We start from the raw sequence: 18,635 nt of genomic DNA, 5'->3' as shown, positions 1-18,635 counted from the left end.
ACATAGAACTACCCTACTGAGTCCACTGGTCCCACTCACATAGAACCACCCTACTGAGTCCACTGGTCCCACTCACATAGAACCACCCTACTGAGTCCACTGGTCCCACTCACATAGAACCACCATACTGAGTCCACTGGTCCCACTCACATAGAACCACCCTACTGAGTCCACTGGTCCCACTCACATAGAACCACCATACTGAGTCCACTGGTCCCACTCACATAGAACCACCCTACTGAGTCCACTGGTCCCACTCACATAGAACCACCCTACTGAGTCCACTGGTCCCACTCACATAGAACCACCCTACTGAGTCCACTGGTCCCACTCACATAGAACCACCCTACTGAGTCCACTGGTCCCACTCACATAGAACCACCATACTGAGTCCACTGGTCCCACTCACATAGAACCACCCTACTGAGTCCACTGGTCCCACTCACATAGAACCACCCTACTGAGTCCACTGGTCCCACTCACATAGAACCACCCTACTGAGTCCACTGGTCCCACTCACATAGAACCACCCTACTGAGTCCACTGGTCCCACTCACATAGAACCACCCTACTGAGTCCACTGGTCCCACTCACATAGAACCACCCTACTGAGTCCACTGGTCCCACTCACATAGAACCACCCTACTGAGTCCACTGGTCCCACTCACATAGAACCACCCTACTGAGTCCACTGGTCCCACTCACATAGAACCACCCTACTGAGTCCACTGGTCCCACTCACATAGAACCACCCTACTGAGTCCACTGGTCCCACTCACATAGAACTACCCTACTGAGTCCACTGGTCCCACTAACATAGAACCACCCTACTCCCTGACCTTTTTCTCCTCTGTCTCCAGATGAAATCCTTCTCCAGACCATCCCCCCATCCCCTCATCCCTTCATCCCCTCATCCCTTCTCCAGACCATCCCCTCATCCCTTCTCCAGACCATCTCTAGAGACCGTCTCCCATTCCTCACTCCCCTCATCCCTTCTCCAGACCATCTCTAGAGACCGTCTCCCATTCCTCACTTTCCTCATCCCTTCTCCAGACCATCTCTAGAGACCGTCTCCCATTCCTCACTCCCCTCATCCCTTCTCCAGACCATCTCTAGAGACCGTTTCCCATTCCTCACTCCCCTCATCCCTGACCACTGGCTGAGTCCCCTCTGACTTCAAAATGGCCCGAGTCGCTCACCTCCTCAAGAAACCAACACTCGACTCCTCGGACGTACAAACACTATAGACCTGTATCCCTTCTTGCTTTTCTTTCCATAATACTTGAGTGTACTGTTTCAGAACAACTCTCTCGCTAAATCTCTCAGAACAATCTTCTTGACCCTAACCAGTCAGTCTTCAAGACGAGACACTCAACCGACACTTCTCTTCTCTGACGCTCAGTTCTGCCACCTCTGGTCTCTTGGCCTCTGGTCTCTTGGCCCTCCCACCTCTGGTCTCTTGGCCCTCCCACCCCTGGTCTCTTGGCCCTCCCACCCCTGGTCTCTTGGCCCTCCCACCCCTGGTCTCTTGGCCCTCCCACCCCTGGTCTCTTGGCCCTCCCACCCCTACAGGAGGGCAGCTCCCACTCAGCCCAGGTCCTCTCTATCCTGGCACTCCGATGGTGGAAACAGCTTCTCTCCTGAAGCTAGGACGGCAGAGTCCCTGCCCATCTTCTGAAAACATCTGAAACCCTACCTCTTCAAATAGCATCTTAAATAATCCCATAGCATGTCCCCTCAACCGCACCTTCTCACCCCGACCACCCCAAAAAAGCCTTTCATGAAATAACACACATTGATGATACCACCCCCCCCCCAGCTCTGACTTTGTTGATAGCTACTTTGAGGAAAAATGTACTTACTATGACTGACAAGTTGTGGGAAAAGTACAAAATGTTCATACTGGAGTAAAGATACCTTAATAGAAAATAACTAAAGTCACCCAGTAAAATACTACTTGAGTAAAAGTATTTGGTTTTAAATATACTTACGTATCAAAAGTCAAAGTAACAGTATAAAAACATTTCAAAATTCCTTACATAAAACATTTACGGACAGTCTGCAACACTCATAATTTACAACTAAGCATTTGTGTTTGTGAGTCCGCCAGATCAGAGGCAGTAGGGATGACCAGGGATGTTGATAAGTGTGCGCATTAGACAATTTTCCTGTCCTGCTAAGCACTCAAAATGTAACGAGTACTTCTGAGTGTCAGGGAAAATGTATGGAGTAAAAAGTACATAATTTTCTTTAGGAATGTAGTGAAGTAAAAGTTGAGACTGGTGTTTTGCGGGTACTATTTAATGAAGCTGCCAGTGAGGCGTCTGTTTCTCAAACTAGACACTAATGTACTTGTCCTCTTGCTCAGTTGTGCACCGGAGCCTCCCACTCCTCTTTCTATTCTGGTTAGAGCCAGTTTGTGCTGTTCTTTGAAGGGATTAGTACACAGCATTGTACCAGATCTTCAGTTACTTGGCATTTTCTCGAATGGAATAGCCTTAATTTCTCAGAACAAGAATAGACTGACGAGTTTCTGAAGAAAGGTCTTTGTTTTTAGCCATTTTGAACCTGTAATCGAACCCACAAATGCTGATGCTCCAGAAACTCAACTAGTCTAAAGAAGGTCATTGCTTCTTTAATCAGAACAGTTTTCAGCTGTGCTAACATAATTGCAAAAGGGTTTTCTAATGATCAATTAGCCATTTAAAATAAAAGACTTGGATTATCTTACACAACGTGCCATTGGAACACAGGAGTGATGGTTGCTGATAATGGGCCTCTGGTTGCTGATAATGGGCCTATGTAGATATTCCATTTTAAAAAATTAGCCGTTTCCAGCTATAATAGTCATTTACAACATTAACAATGGCTCCACTGTATTTCGGATCAATTTGATGTTATTTTAATGGACAAAAAAATAAATAAATAAATATTTATATATTTCAAAAACAAGTAAATTTCTAAGTCACCCCAAACTTTTGAAAGGTAGTGTATATACAGTACCAGTCAAAAGTTTGGACTAGTGTGGACATCAAAACTATGACATAACATATGGAATCATCTAGTAACCCAAAAAGTGTTACACAAATCAAAACATATTTTATATTTGAGATTCTTCAAAGTAGTCACCCTTTGCATTGATGACAGCTTTGCACACTCTTGACATTCTCTCAACCAGCTTCATGAGGTAGTCACCTGCAATGCATTTCAATTAACAGGTGTGCCTTGTTAAAGGTTCATTTGTGGAAGTTCTTTCCTTCTTAATGCGTTTTGAGCCAATCAATTGTGTTGTGACAAGGTAGGGTTGGTATACAGAAGATAGCCCTATTTGCTAAAAGACCAGGTCTATATTAGGAAAGAATAGCTCATATAAGCAAAGAGAAATGACACTCCATCATTACTTTAAGACATGAAGGTCAGTCAATCTGGAAAAAGTGCAGTTGCAAAAACCATCAACAGCTATGATGAAACTGGTTCTCATGAGGACCGCCACAGGAAAGACCCAGAGTTACCTCTGCTGCAGAGGATAAGTTCATTAGAGTTAACTGCACCTCAGATCGCAGCCCAAATAAATGCTTCAGAGTTCAAGTAACAGACACATCTCAACATCAACTGTTCAGAGGAGACTGTGTGAATCGGGCCTTCATAGTCGAATTACTGAGAAGAAACCATTACTAAAGGACAGCAATAAGAGACTTGATTGGGCCAAGAAACACGAGCAACGAACATTAGACCGGTGGAAATCTGTCCTTTGGTCTGATGAGTCCAAATTTGAGATTTTGGTATCAACCTCCGTGTCTTTGTGAGACGCAGAGTAGGTGAAAGGATGATCTCTGCATGTGTGGTTCCCACCGTGAAGCAAGGAGGAGGAGGTGTGATGGTGATTTGCTGTTGACACCGATTTATTTATAATTCAAGGTACACTTAACCAGCATGGCTACCACAGCATTCTACAGCGATACGCCATCCCATCTGGTTTGCGCTTAGTGGGACTATCATTTGTTTTTCACAGGACAATGACCCAAAACACTTCCAGGCTGTGTGAGGGCTATTTGACCAAGAATGAGAATGATGGAGTGCTGCATCAGATGACCTGGCCTCCACAATCACCCAACCTCAACCCAATTGAGATGGTGTGGGATGAGTTGGACCGCAGAGTGAAGGAAAAGCAGCCAACAACTGCTCAGCATATGTGGGAACTCCTTCAAGACTGTTGGAAAAGCATTCCTCATGAAGCAGGTTGAGAGAATGCAAAGAGAGTGCAAAGCTGTCATCAAGGCAAAGGGTGGCTACTTTAAGAATATCAAACATAAAATGTTGATTTGTTTATCACCTTTTTGGTTACTACACTACTCCCTATTATTTCATAGTTCTAATGTCTTCAGTATTATTCTACAATGTAGAAAATAGTAAAAATAAAGAAAAACCCTTGAATGAGTCAAACTTTTGACTGGTACTGTACATACACAACAAAATGTGGACACCACTTCAAATGAGTGGATTTGGCTATTTCAGCCACACCCCCTGCTGACAGGTGTATTAAATCGATCACACAGACATGCAATCTCCATAGACAAACATTCACAGTAGAATGGTCTTACTGAAGAGCTCAGTGACTTTCAACGTGGCACTGTCATAGGATGCCACCTTTCCAACAAGTCAGTTCATCAAATTTCTGCCCTGCTAGAGCTGCCCCGGTCAACTGTAAGTTATGTTATTGTGAAGTAGAAATGTCTAGGAGCAACAACGGCTCAGCCACGAAGTGGTAGGCCACACAAGCTCACAGAACAGGACCGCCGGGTGCTGAAGCGTGTAGCGCGTAAAAAACGTCTGTCCTCGGTTGCAACCCTCACTACCGACTTCCAAACTGCCTTTGGAAGCAACGACAACAGAAAAACTGTTCGTCAGGTTTCCATGGCCGAGCAGCCGCACACAAGCCTAAGATCACCATGCGCAATGCCAAGCATCGGCTGGAGTGACGTAAAGCTCGCCACCATTGGACTGAAACAGTGGAAACACGTTCTCTGGAGTGATGAATCATGTTTCACCATCTGGCAGGCAGAATCCGGGTTTGGCGGATGCCAGAAGAAGGCTACCTGCCCCAACACATAGATCCAACTGTAAAGTTTGGTGGAGGAGGAATAATGGTCTGGGGCTGTTTTTCATGGTTCAGGCTTGGCCTCTTAGTTCCAGTGAAGGGAAATCTGAACGCTACAGCATACAATTACATTCTAGACTATTCTGTGCTTCCAACTTTGTGGAGTGCCCCCGTGCACAAAGCGATGTCCATAAAGAAATGGTTTGTTGAGATAGCTGTGGAACACCTTGACTGGCCTGCACAGAGCCCTGACTTCAACCCCATTGAACACCTTTGGGATGAATTGAAACGCCGAGCCAGACCTCACTAATTCTCTTCGACGAGCAGGTGTCCACATACACTACATGACCAAAAGTATCTTAAGATGAATGCTAAACTATATTACAAAAAAGTTCAATGTAAATTGTCTCACAGGTGGGGTGAGTGTGTCTCTCTCACCGGTGGGGTCAGTGCGGAGGTGAGTGTGTGTGTGTGTCACTCTCACCGGTGGCGTCAGTGCGGAGGTGAGTGTGTGTGTGTGTGTCTCTCTCTCTCACCGGTGGGGTCAGTGCAGGGGTGAGCATGCGGTCCCCCTCTCCTCCGTCCACCTTGGGCAGGTTAAGCCCCACCTCTCCACTCTGCTGCAGCTTCTCTGTCACGCCCTCTTCCATGTCTCCGTTGGCTGGGAAATGGCTGTGGGCATGGCCCTGGAGAGAGGGAGAGGGAGAGAGCAGAGAGAGAAGGAGAGAGCAGAGAGAGAGCAGAGAGAGATAGAGAACGAGAGAGCAGAGAGAGCGAGAGAAAGAGAGTGCGAGAGAAAGAGAGTGCGAGAGAGCGAGCAGAGAGAGAGAGAGCAGAGAGAGAGCAGAGAGCGACAAAAAGAGAGTGCGAGAGAGAGCAGAGAGAGAGAGAGCAGAGATAGAGAGCAGAGAGAGCGAGCAGAGAGCGAGCAGAGAGAGAGAGCAGAGAGAGAGAGCAGAGAGATAGAGAGCAGAGAGAGCGAGCAGAGAGATAGAGAGCAGAGAGCGAGCAGAGAGAGAGCAGAGAAAAAGCAGAGAGAGCAGAGAGAGAGAGAGCAGAGAGAGAGAGAGCAGAGAGAGAGAGCAGAGAGAGAGAGCAGAGAGAGAGAGAGCAGAGAGTGAGAGAGAGCAGAGAGTGAGAGAGAGCAGAGAGAGAGAGCAGAGAGAGAGAGCAGAGAGAGAGAGCAGAGAGAGAGAGCAGAGAGAGCGAGGACCATTAGCAAGGGAATCAGAAGTCCATACAAGTCACATGAAAAGTATTTTAACGACGCCACGTTCAAGCACAGCTTTCAGTAGGCCCCTGTACAGTATATGGGTCAAGTAGACCATATAATTGGTTTAAGAGGCCACACCTGACCCGTGTTAGTTAAGGTATTACATTGGCTTGGCTGTTCCATCAGGTCTTAATCATATGGCTCAAAGCTGCACTATGCTGAAGGTCCAATAGGAGGAAGCATCACCTCAAACAATGTCAACAACAGACCAATAAGGCAGATGGCATATTATTATACACTATTACATACAGGGGTTACTCTGGGTCATAGCAACGCATCAAATAGACATCTCATCAACCACTACTGACCAGATTAAAACTATCCACTGATACTAGCGTCGCTAAGCAACCTTCCCGCGACTTTCCCTGGGCTACAGAGACAGGTGCAGTGACGGTAGTGTTCTTTCATGTCGCTATTCTACATTCTCATGTTCATGGCTTGATCGTTTACTGTGGAAAAATGGCACCGATGTGAAGCATCTTTTTAAGGCAGTTCACACCGTCGCTCCACATAAAACGGGTTTCTTTCCTGGAAGGTGTTCTCATTTATCATCCGTGGCTACTGTACATGCCTTAGATGCCATTCTCACACTAAACAATGTGAAGCACCTCTCTCTGCGCCTTGCTGGTTAGTCTGGCACGTACAGTAGTTGCTGATAAATTAGAATATCGTCAGACGAAAGAATAGTTACGGCAGTTAACCCACTGTTCCCCGGGCGCCGAAGACGTGGATGTCGATTATGGCAGCCCCCCGCACCTCTCTGAGTCAGAGGGGTTGGGTTAAATGCAGGAGACACATTTCAGTTGTACAACGTACTTGGTATTACCCTTTCATTACACAAAGCCCTGAGGACACTTCCACTGCCTCCAGAAAGTATCCATAGCCCTTTACTTATTCCACATTTTGTTGTGTTACAGCCTGAATTTAAAAATGGATTAAAACATTTTCTCTCTCACCCATCATCTACACACAATACCCCATCAAGACAAAGTGAAAAAGTTTTTTTTTTTTTTAAAAGAGCCAATTTATTATAAATGAAATACAGAAATATCTAATTTAAGTAAGTGCACACACACCTCTGGGTCAATACTTTGGAGAAGCACCTGTAGCAGCGAGTACAGCGGCAAGTCTTTCTGGGTCAGTCTAACATGCTGACCAGACAGCACGAGCACGTGCCTCCACTTGCGAAATGGCGCACATGCTGGTTTTGATCACCCACGCCAGACGCGATCGGGACACGCAGGTTGAAATATCAAAACGAACTCTGAACCAACTATATTCATTTGGGGACAGGTCGAAAAGCAATAAACATTTATGGCAATTTAGCTAGCTAGCTTGCTGTTGCTAGCTAATCTGTCCTGGGATATAAACATTGCGTTGTTATTTTATCTGAAATGCACAAGGTCCTCTACTCCGACAATTAATCCACACGTAAAAGGGTAAAAGCTTGTTTCTAGTAATCTCTCGTCCTTCAGGCTTCTTCTTTGGACTTTATATGGCGATTGGCAACCAACTTTAAGGTGCATTACCACCACCAACTGGACTGGAGTATGGACCGCAGTTCATCTTTCAATCACCCACGTGGGTATACGCTCCTAAAAACTAAATGAGGAGTTGGAAGAGGCAGGACTTGCAGCACATCAAGCATCACAAATAGAACCAAGTTCTTTTTTAGCGCCTGGTTCCGCTCGTTGACATGCGCAAGCAGTGTGGGTGCAGTGATTGAATAACATGCATGTGTACATTTATTTTGCAGCGCACACGACGCGAGCGGTGTGGTCAGCAGGTCAGAGCTTTAAACACCTGGATTGTGTAACATTTGACCATTATTATTTTCTAAATTCTTCATGCTGTCAAATTGGTTGCTAAACAACCATTTTCAGGTCTTGCCATAGATTATCAAGTAGATTAAATCAAAACTGTGCCTCCCGGGTGGCGTAGTGGTCTAAGGCACTGCATCGCAGTCCTAGCCGTGCAACCAGAGATTCTGAGTTCGAGCAGCCGGCCGCAACCGGGAGGCCCATGGGGTGGCGCACAATTGGCCCAGCGTCATCTGGGTTAGGGAGGGTTTGGCCAGCAGGGATATGCTTGTCTCATCGCGCACTAGCGACTCCTGTGGCGGGCCGGGCGCAGTGCACGCTGACCAGGTCGCCAGGTGTTTCCTCCCACACATTGGTGCGGCTGACTTCCGGGTTGGATGTGCATTGTGTCAAGAAGCAGTGCGGCTTGGTTGGGTTGTGTTTCGGAGGACGACAAGACTAACTACTACCAATTGGATACCACAAAATTGGAGAGAAAAAAGGGGTAATATTTTTTATAAATAAGGTCAAAACTGTAGCTCGGCCATTCAGGTAAAATTCACTGTCTTCTTGGTAAGCAACTCCTGTGTAGATTTGGCCTTGTGTTTTAGGGTATTGTCCTGCTGAAAGGTGAACTCGTCTCTCAGTGTTTGGTTGTCTGCTTTCCACCAGGTTTTCCTCTAGGATTTTGCCTGTGCTTAGCTTCATTCTGCATTTTTCGCAGTATTTAGTGCCTTGATGCAAAACAGGACGCTTGTTTGGAATATTTTTATTCTGTACAGGCTTCTTTTCACTCTGTCATTCCGGTTAGTATTTTGGGACTAACTACAATGTTGTTGATTCATCCTCAGAGTCCATAGCGTTTTATCAGTAAGTCTATCGGTGAGTCCATTAAACTCTAAAGTCCCCATTACAGACTCACGGACAGAACGCCACAGACTCACCGACAGAACGCCACAGACTCACCGACAGAACGCCACAGACTCACCGACAGAACGCCACAGACTCACCGACAGAACGCCACAGACTCACCGACAGAACGCCACAGACTCACCGACAGAACGCCACAGACTCACCGACAGAACGCCACAGACTCACCGACAGAACGCCACAGACTCACCGACAGAACGCCACAGACTCACCGACAGAACGCCACAGACTCACCGACAGAACGCCACAGACTCACCGACAGAACGCCACAGACTCACCGACAGAACGCCACAGACTCACCGACAGAACGCCACAGACTCACCGACAGAACGCCACAGACTCACCGACAGAACGCCACAGACTCACCGACAGAACGCCACAGACTCACCGACAGAACGCCACAGACTCACCGACAGAACGCCACAGACTCACCGACAGAACGCCACAGACTCACCGACAGAACGCCACAGACTCACCGACAGAACGCCACAGACTCACCGACAGAACGCCACAGACTCACCGACAGAACGCCACAGACTCACCGACAGAACGCCACAGACTCACCGACAGAACGCCACAGACTCACCGACAGAACGCCACAGACTCACCGACAGAACGCCACAGACTCACCGACAGAACGCCACAGACTCACCGACAGAACGCCACAGACTCACCGACAGAACGCCACAGACTCACCGACAGAACGCCACAGACTCACCGACAGAACGCCACAGACTCACCGACAGAACGCCACAGACTCACCGACAGAACGCCACAGACTCACCGACAGAACGCCACAGACTCACCGACAGAACGCCACAGACTCACCGACAGAACGCCACAGACTCACCGACAGAACGCCACAGACTCACCGACAGAACGCCACAGACTCACCGACAGAACGCCACAGACTCACCGACAGAACGCCACAGACTCACCGACAGAACGCCACAGACTCACCGACAGAACGCCACAGACTCACCGACAGAACGCCACAGACTCACCGACAGAACGCCACAGACTCACCGACAGAACGCCACAGACTCACCGACAGAACGCCACAGACTCACCGACAGAACGCCACAGACTCACCGACAGAACGCCACAGACTCACCGACAGAACGCCACAGACTCACCGACAGAACGCCACAGACTCACCGCGTTCTCTTGTTGTGCTCTTTACAATGAACACGTGACTGGCTCAACTGTTCTGGGGAACTACGATGTGCTTCATAATGTGACAGGTGAAATGAAGAACATCTGCTTAATCTAATGTATTGCACAAGTTGACTGCAGGTATTAACTTAAAAGGTTGATACAAATATTCAAATAAAGTTGTGACGCTATAGACTGTATTAACCATCCCTTTTTCCAAATAACCCGGTATACCGACCAAGCCTAATGCAATGTCTGCGTTTTATTTATTTTTACCCATCTACCAATAGGTGCCCTTCTTTGCGAGGCATTGGAAAACCTCCCTCGTCTTTGTGGTTGAACCTGTGTTTGAAATTCATTGCTCGAGTGAGGGACCTTACAGATGTGTGGGGGGAACTTACAGAGATGAGGTAGTCATTCAAAAATCACATTAAAACACGATTATAGCACAGAGTGAGTCCATGCAACTTATTTCGCAAATTTGTACTCCTGAACTTAGGCTTGCCATAACAGCGGGGTTGAATACTTATTTTGAATTCATTTGTTAAAATAAAATCATTATTCCACTGACATTATGGGGCATTGTAGGTAGCTCCGTGAAAATAAATCTCTATTTAATCCATTTTAAATTCAGGCTGTAACAAAACGTGTTAAAAGTCCAGGGATGTGAATTCTTTTTGTCGTCTCTGAATGTGAACTTGTGTTGCAGGTGTCTACTTCACTTCAGTCTGTTTTAAGTACACGCGTAATTATGAATGTGTCATTGACTCGCATCCAAGTAAGGTCTCCTCCAGGCTACACGACACAAAGCAAACAGACCCAATAACATCCGAACGTCATCATCCCAGATGCAATAAGCAGAAGCAACATTCCACACCCGTTTCAGTTGAAGGCCAACTGTTCTGTTCCTGTTCATAAAGCCAACGCCCTGATACACAAGCTAAACCAGCCTCGTCTGACAGGATTTTATCCACATTGTCACAATGCAAACAGTAATATCTGTCTAATCCATCTAAAGGGCGGATGCTTATCGGTGTGTGTGAAAAACCCTGGTGGAGACTAGTGGATGTTTATGAGCACCGTAGAGCCCCGCTACAGAACAACATTTCTCAACCGAGTCTTCTTGGAAGTTGGAATACCGGTCTTTTCACATTTGTTCAATTCCAACACCAGCACACCTGATTGAACTAGCAAAAAAGTTGTTACGATAAATTAGTTGACGAGTTGAAATCAGGTGATCTCGTCTTGGCACAAATATACTAGATGACTGTTGGTCCTGAAGCCTGGGTTCATTGGGCTGAGAAACGGTACAATATGGTCAGGTGTATTGGGTCATGTCTATAAGGTTATAAACTCTTTCAAAGATAATTTGTAAAAATACAAATAACTTCACAGATCTTCATTGTAAAGGGTTTAAACACTGTTTCTCATGCTTGTTCAATGAACCATAAACAATTAATGAACATGCACCTGTGGAACAGTCGTTAAGACACCAACAGCTTACAGACGGTCAGCAATTAAGGTCTCAGTTATGAAAACTTAGGACACTAAAGAGGCCTTTCTACTGACTCTGAAAAACACCAAAAGAAAGATGCCCAGGGTCCCTGCTCACCTGCGTGAACGTGCCTTAGTCATGCTGCAAGGAGGCATGAGGACTGCAGATGTGGCCAGGGCAATACATTGCAATGTCCGTACTGTGAGACGCCTAAGACAGCACTACAGGGAGACAAGACGGACAGCTGATCGTCCTCGCAGTGGCAGACCACGTGTAACAACACCTGCACAGGATCGGTACAACTGCCCGAGTTACACCAGGAACGCACAATCCCTCCATCAGTACTCAGACTGTCCGCAATAGGCTGAGAGAGGCTGGACTGAGGGCTTCTAAGCCTGTTGTAAGGCAGGTCCTCACCAGACATCACCGGCAACAACGTCACCTATGGGCACAAACCCAACGTCGCTGGACCAAACAGGACTGGCAAAAAGTGCTCTTCACTGACGAGTCGCGGTTTTGTCTCACCAGGGGTGATGGTCGGATTCGTGTTTATCGTTGAAGGAATGAGCGTTACAGTGAGGCCTGTACTCTGGAGCGGGATCGATTTGGAGGTGGAGGGTCCGTCATGGTCTGGGGCGGTGTGTCACAGCATCATCGGATTGAGCTTGTTGTCAATGCAGGTAATCTCAACGCTGTGCGTTACAGGAGACATCCTCCTCCCTCATGTGGTACCCTTCCTGCAGGCTCATCCTGACCCTCCAGCATGACAATGCCACCAGCCATACTGCTCGTTCTGTGCGTGATTTCCTGCAAGACAGGAATGTCAGTGTTCTGCCATGGCCAGCAAAAAGCCTGGATATCAATCCCATTGAGCACGTCTGGGACCTGTTGGATCGGAGGGTGAGGGCTAGGGCCATTCCCCCCAGAAATGTCCGGGAACTTGCAGGTGCTTTGGTGGGAGAGTGGGGTAACATCTCACAGCAAGAACTGGCACATCAGGTGCAGTCCATGAGGAGGAGATGCACTGCAGTACTTATTGCAGCTGGTGGCCACACAAGATACTGACTGTTACTTTTGTTTTTGAGCCCCCTTTGTTCAGGGACACATTATTCAATTTCTGTTAGTCACATGTCTGTGGAACTTGTTCAGTTTATGTCTCAGTTGTTGAATATTATGTTCATACAAATATTTAGACATGTTAAGTTTCCTGAAAATAAACGCAGTTGACAATGAGAGGATGTTTCTTTTTTTTGCTGAGTTTATAATGCATGTGCAGTACATAACACTTTTCTGGTTTCTGACCAATCCCAATAGGTTCACACATTAGTCACACATTTGCACCAGGCAAACAAATGTCATGTTTTTGAAAACCATGCAAAAACAGACAGGGTGAAAGAAATTACATATCTCATGTTTGTCATCCTTGTCATTTACCTTCGCTGTACCCAAAACAAATACCAGCAAAAGTTGTTGCACGCGGACTCACCTTATCCTTCGGTTTGAGCAGCATCTTGAGGATCTTCTCGGTGAAGAAGAAGAGGTAAAACCCTCCAAACACCACCGTGGACTTAGACACATAGTTGTCCACCATAGGGTTAAAACCAAATGCCTAGGGAGTACAATATACATAGTTAACTATAACGCATCAGTCAAATTGGTTAATAACAGGGTATTACATCTGACAGTGAAAGGATTTGTGTAAAAATTAGAATTGGCTTGATTGAACTAGCTAGGGACTATTACATGGGAAGAGTGCCAATTATGGCTGCGTCATGACTCAGCACAATTGAAGCGGAACATGTCAGTTATGGCCATTTTCTCACTCTACATCCAGGTCTCTGACCTACTTGATGTGTTTATATGTGCTATTGGGAATGATTTTCAGTACATACATTTAAAAGATTGGTAATACCAATCCCTAACTTCACACGGTCAGTGTTCTTTTATAAAATGGTATGTGAACAATACTAGGTGACAACTAATCTCAGGAAGTCAAGTGTTAAGTAAATTCTCCCTGATATCTTATTGAGACTATGGGGGAAGGACATAACAGCCCCTGGCTGGCTGGCTGGAAGGACAGGATATTACAAACGCTAGCCAGTTTCTCTCCTCAAGGACACAGTACCAGGCTAAGAGATAGCCTACTGTTATAAACATCACCAATAAAAATACTGTTTAGAGTGCTATCAAATGGTAAAATACTGCTTCAAGCATTTAAAAAGGCAGACATTGTGTCTATATTTCACTGTAATCAGCACATTAGCTAACACCTTGGGCTGTTTGTCTGCTAAGGTCATCTACTGTGGCCTGGTTTCCAAATATGGTAGTACTTTTCAGCCAACTCTTCTCTGCCATGTTGGTTTGGGATCATGTGATGGGTTTTCTGTAGCAAAATGGACCCAGGTGGATGAGGTGAATTTTTAGTCCATCTCAGAACAGACTAAAGCTAGAGAAACTATTTTCCCCAGTGCCTCCCCTTTCCAGGAAGGCCCAGCAGCAGCTCAACGGGTCTGCTTTTCAGAATCACATAGGGGACAATAAAGTGATACTGTTAATTAAGTAGGTGGTTCTCCTAATTAATCTATGGGCCGGGCATGACCGTAGTTAGTCTGGTTTCATTTGGGCTGAGGGCTGCTTGAAGGGGGGGGAAACATCTGAGGTAGTGGAGCACATCCTATTTCCTATATAGTGCACTACTTTTGGCCATAGCCTCAGCCAAATGTAGTGCACTATAAAAGGAAATAGGGTGCCAGAAGTAGTGCACTACATAGGGAACAGGGTGCCTAAAGTATTTCACTACATAGGGAATAGGTTTCTGAAGTTGTTCAATAAATAAGGGAAAGGGTGCTAAAGTAGTGCACTACATAGGGAATAGGTTTCTGAAGTTGTTCAATAAATAAGGGAGTGCACTACGTAGGGAATAGCGTGCCCTTCACACTACCTCTGGGATGAGCTGAAACAGGGCGTTGGAGTAGAGGGTGCCAATGGCCAGGGCTATGAAGTAGAGCAGCAGACGCTTGTAAAAGGTTTTCCTCATGAAGGGGACCACACTGGCCCCAACCAGCGAACACAGAGAAATGAAGGTCACACACAGGAAGCCATAACCCCAAACTGACCACGACCAGAGGGGAGAGGGGAGAGGGGAGAGGGGAGAGGGGAGAGAGAGAGAGAGAGAGAGAGAGAAGGGGGACCAAAGAGGAGCGGAAAAAAGGAAAGAAAGGGGAAAATTAGTTAAATTAACATCATGAAATCATTAAAGATATTATTTTTCGCAGTAGAAGGATTAACCCGAGAACACCAGTTAAATGTCAACCCTGAAGAACATAATCACATCACCCTCAACAGTTCCGTTCCCAGAGAACAGGAAATGCCCAATCAATGGACACTGACTGTCTATTCACAATCAATGTCCATTCACAGACATGTGTGTGTCTGATCACTGTATGATGGAGACACCATGATTTGTTTCCCATCAGACCAGTGTTCCAACCCCAAACAGCCTGTGATTAAGAGATGAGGGAGTAATTATGTCATCGTAGATCAGAGGAAGCAGAATCCTCAGGCCTTTATGATGCAGCCTGGAACCACTGGTGCTTTAAACTGGAGCGGTCACATAATACAGGTGGGTATTAGGGAGTACGCAATGCAAGACCGATCAGATAAAACCAGAGAAAGATAGAGAAAGGGTAGCTAAGAACACACACACACACCATTGTCTTTCAGGCCAGGTGTGTGTATGCTCTGCACCACTCTACTAGCTAGCTGCCAGCTTCCCCAGGGCATGGTCTGAGCTCCTGCTGCCGCTGGCTCACTGCAGACACACTAAACAGCCCCACTGCCTGAGAGCGTCATTTTATTTTAAACACCAAATTCACCAATCGTATTTTGAGAAATGGGGTAAAGTTGTGGAACACTGGGAGCAGTAAATTTCCACTTGGCCTGGTTTCCCTGAGGTGAGCTTAGAGAGGTACAGTTCACTGTGCAGCCAGCCAACCAGCAAGTCAGCCATCCAGCCTCTCTCAAAGGAGAACTAGTCTCACAGATGGCATATATATTCCACAGCCAGCGAACAGTGCAGAGTAGCCAGACCAGCCCGTGTAGACACACACACACACACACACACACACACACAGATAAGAGAGAGAGAGAACAACCAGTCCAGAATTCCAGTGGCAGAGAAAATCACTGAAGCAACTGTAGAATCACAGTAGCTCTTTGATGACCACTGGTTGGTTGAACACAACAATTCCCAAGCTGCTAATTACACTCCCAGGAAGAGAGAGAAGGAAATGCCCAGGAGGAGGTGAAGAACAGAGAGAGTTCTGTGGTCAGTGGGGCATTGAGGGAGGGGATGGGGGAGAAATATGTTTTTTGGGGGGAGTGACTTTTTCCCAACAGGGGATTGATGGATACCGCACCTCTGGCAAGAGCTGGAACACAGCCGTGGAGTACAGCGTTCCGATGGAGAGGGCGATGAAAAAGACGAGCGCCCGGCGCATGTGCCTCGTCCTCATGAGGGGAACCAGGAACACACCGGTGAGAGAGAAGGCACTGACCAGGGTCACACTCAGAATAGAGAAACCCCACACTGATTGGACAAGGAGGGAGAAGAGGAGGCACACGACACACCAAAGAGAAGGTTTGAAGTGAACACTGAAGCACACATGCCGTTTGTTGAATATGAGAATTACTCTGTGTGCTGTGACAATGATCACTACAGGAGCAGTAATGATCACAGAGGACTGTGACTACAGGAGCAGTAATGATCACAGAGGACTGTGACTACAGGAGCAGTAATGATCACAGAGGACTGTGACTACAGGAGCAGTAATGATCACAGAGGACTGTGACTACAGGAGCAGTAATGATCACAGAGGACTGTGACTACAGGAGCAGTAATGATCACAGAGGACTGTGACTACAGGAGCAGTAATGATCACAGATGATGTGTGTGTGATGTGTGTGATGTCTGAGGGGGAGGTATCACAGGGCGGTATGGAAGGGAAAGGGGATCAGTGGAAAGGGAGGGGAGAAGTGACATTGTGGAAAGGTGTAGACCACATTGCGGTGGTGTTGAGCATAAAACTCCTGTAATGTAAATGAAGAGTTAAGAGTTCCAAGTTTCCTTTCAGCACACAAAAAACACCTGTATCCTGTGGGAGAGGAAGATTGGTTAACTTTGGTTGTGGTGTGGATTGCAGAAGTGACAAGGTCTGTAAGAAGAATTTAGTTGATTAATTCGTCATTTAAAAAAACAAGCACACATAAAACTTGAAGAAGCCATATATGCACATGGGTTAAATCATTGAGGATAACAAAGTCTGGGACTTATTTCCATTGTGGTCCTCTTGAAACAAGATGACTAGGCAAGATCCAACACGGTTGAACACAGTATGACAGAGAGATAATAAAACATTAAAACAAAGAAGAACAAGATCCAACACGGTTGAACACAGTATGACAGAGAGATAATAAAACAAAGAAGAACAAGATCCAACACGGTTGAACACAGTATGACAGCGAGATAATAAAACAAAGAAGAACATCTCTCTCATCATTGCAGTGACATCATAAGGTACGTTCAAATGGATTAAAAAAGACAAACAGTTCTTTAACTTGATTTTTAAAGCAGGGCAGAGAGGATGTAGTTTTTATGGGCAGAGGCAACTCATTCCTGTGTTATTCAAAACAGGACTAGACTACTACGGTGTAAACACTTGAAAATAATTGATCCATCCCACATCCTTGTCTGAAAGACGCGTCGCTGACAGTTACATCCTGACTCGTGTGGTTAGAACATGACATTTTACATGCGGTTATCGACAGCGACGTACAAGTGACTTACAATTAGTGCACTCAAAGTAGGTCAAACAACCACAAAGCAACATCAGCCCGTCCTCCCTAGCATTTTGTTAACGTAACCTTTAATTAACTAGGAAAATTATAGTGTAACCTGCAAAGAAGAGGGAAACATTTGAAGGACGGACCAAACCCTCCTTCCCTCTGCATAATGAACACACATTGTCTCAATAGGAAGCAGTCATCTTCAAATACGGTGCTTGAAATCCTAAACAAAATGAGACAAGCACAAACAGAGACGGTCATTTCTGTGAACAGAGACTTTTAAAAGGAGGGCAATAGGACATATTGAACCGACGTCCCTCTGCCCCCACTGCAGCAGCTAGTAGCACCTCAGCCTGAGTCACAGCTGGCCAAATACCCTTTCCCAGACCTGGGTCCAAATAGTATTCGAAATCTTTAAAATATACTTTAGCTGTGATTGAGTTTTCCTGGCGCAATAGGGCCAATGGAATCGTTTCAAAAGTGTAAACCATGCCATCTACCACTCCAGGTTTGGCTTAAGCAAACACAATAGATTTCAAATACTATTTGAACCCAGGACGGCACTGGGGAGAGTGCTCTAGACATTAGTGGAAGATGAGTGAAAATGTATCTCTGGCCAAAACACATCCTGTATCAATGCCTCTCTTGAGAGAAATTAGGACACAGAAAGGGACAAATAGCATAAAGAGTGAGAGGTTTTTCTTGAACAACATCCAGAGAAATCCCTGACACAATCACAATGAAGAGCTCTTTTCCAGCATTGTCAGTTCATGTGTTAGAATCTTTGCAAATTGCAACTAGAACTGTTAGCTGGTATCGAGATGAGAGGGCAAGGCATATCAACAGCCTTGAGTTTGGTTTCTAAACACACCACCAAGTGCTGTTAGACCACAGAAACAGAATAGGTAGTACCTGACACAGTTCTAACATCCTCATGACTTTCTACAGCGAGTTAGAATGTCCTTTCTATGTACTGTAATTCTAGGTGGAGCGCCCCAGTGGGACGATCACACTAGTTTACTACATTCTCAAAGCCTGTCA

The 18,635-nt window shown here is 46.1% G+C and overlaps 1 protein-coding gene across 5 annotated transcripts in view; it reads right to left on the bottom strand.

Moving 5' to 3' along the window:
* The window catches only part of slc39a14 (solute carrier family 39 member 14), a 51,553-nt gene that overhangs the window by 12,728 nt on the left and 20,190 nt on the right, over positions 1 to 18,635 (bottom strand). For 4 of the 5 annotated variants that reach the window (XM_055887606.1, XM_055887605.1, XM_055887603.1 and 1 more), the window contains 3 exons: positions 14,692 to 14,861; positions 13,237 to 13,359; positions 5,635 to 5,784 (listed from right to left, as the gene is read on the bottom strand). In XM_055887606.1, the coding sequence (XP_055743581.1) occupies positions 5,635 to 5,784; positions 13,237 to 13,359; positions 14,692 to 14,861 (443 nt within the window). Of the gene's footprint in view, positions 1 to 5,634; positions 5,785 to 13,236; positions 13,360 to 14,691; positions 14,862 to 16,168; positions 16,339 to 18,635 lie in introns of all 5 variants that reach the window. The other variant, XM_055887607.1, reaches the window with a different exon arrangement.

This window comes from Salvelinus fontinalis, chromosome 28, assembly GCF_029448725.1.
Source record: "Salvelinus fontinalis isolate EN_2023a chromosome 28, ASM2944872v1, whole genome shotgun sequence".
In the NCBI taxonomy this organism is placed as follows: domain Eukaryota; kingdom Metazoa; phylum Chordata; class Actinopteri; order Salmoniformes; family Salmonidae; genus Salvelinus; species Salvelinus fontinalis.
This window is presented reverse-complemented; position numbering and strand designations above follow the sequence as displayed.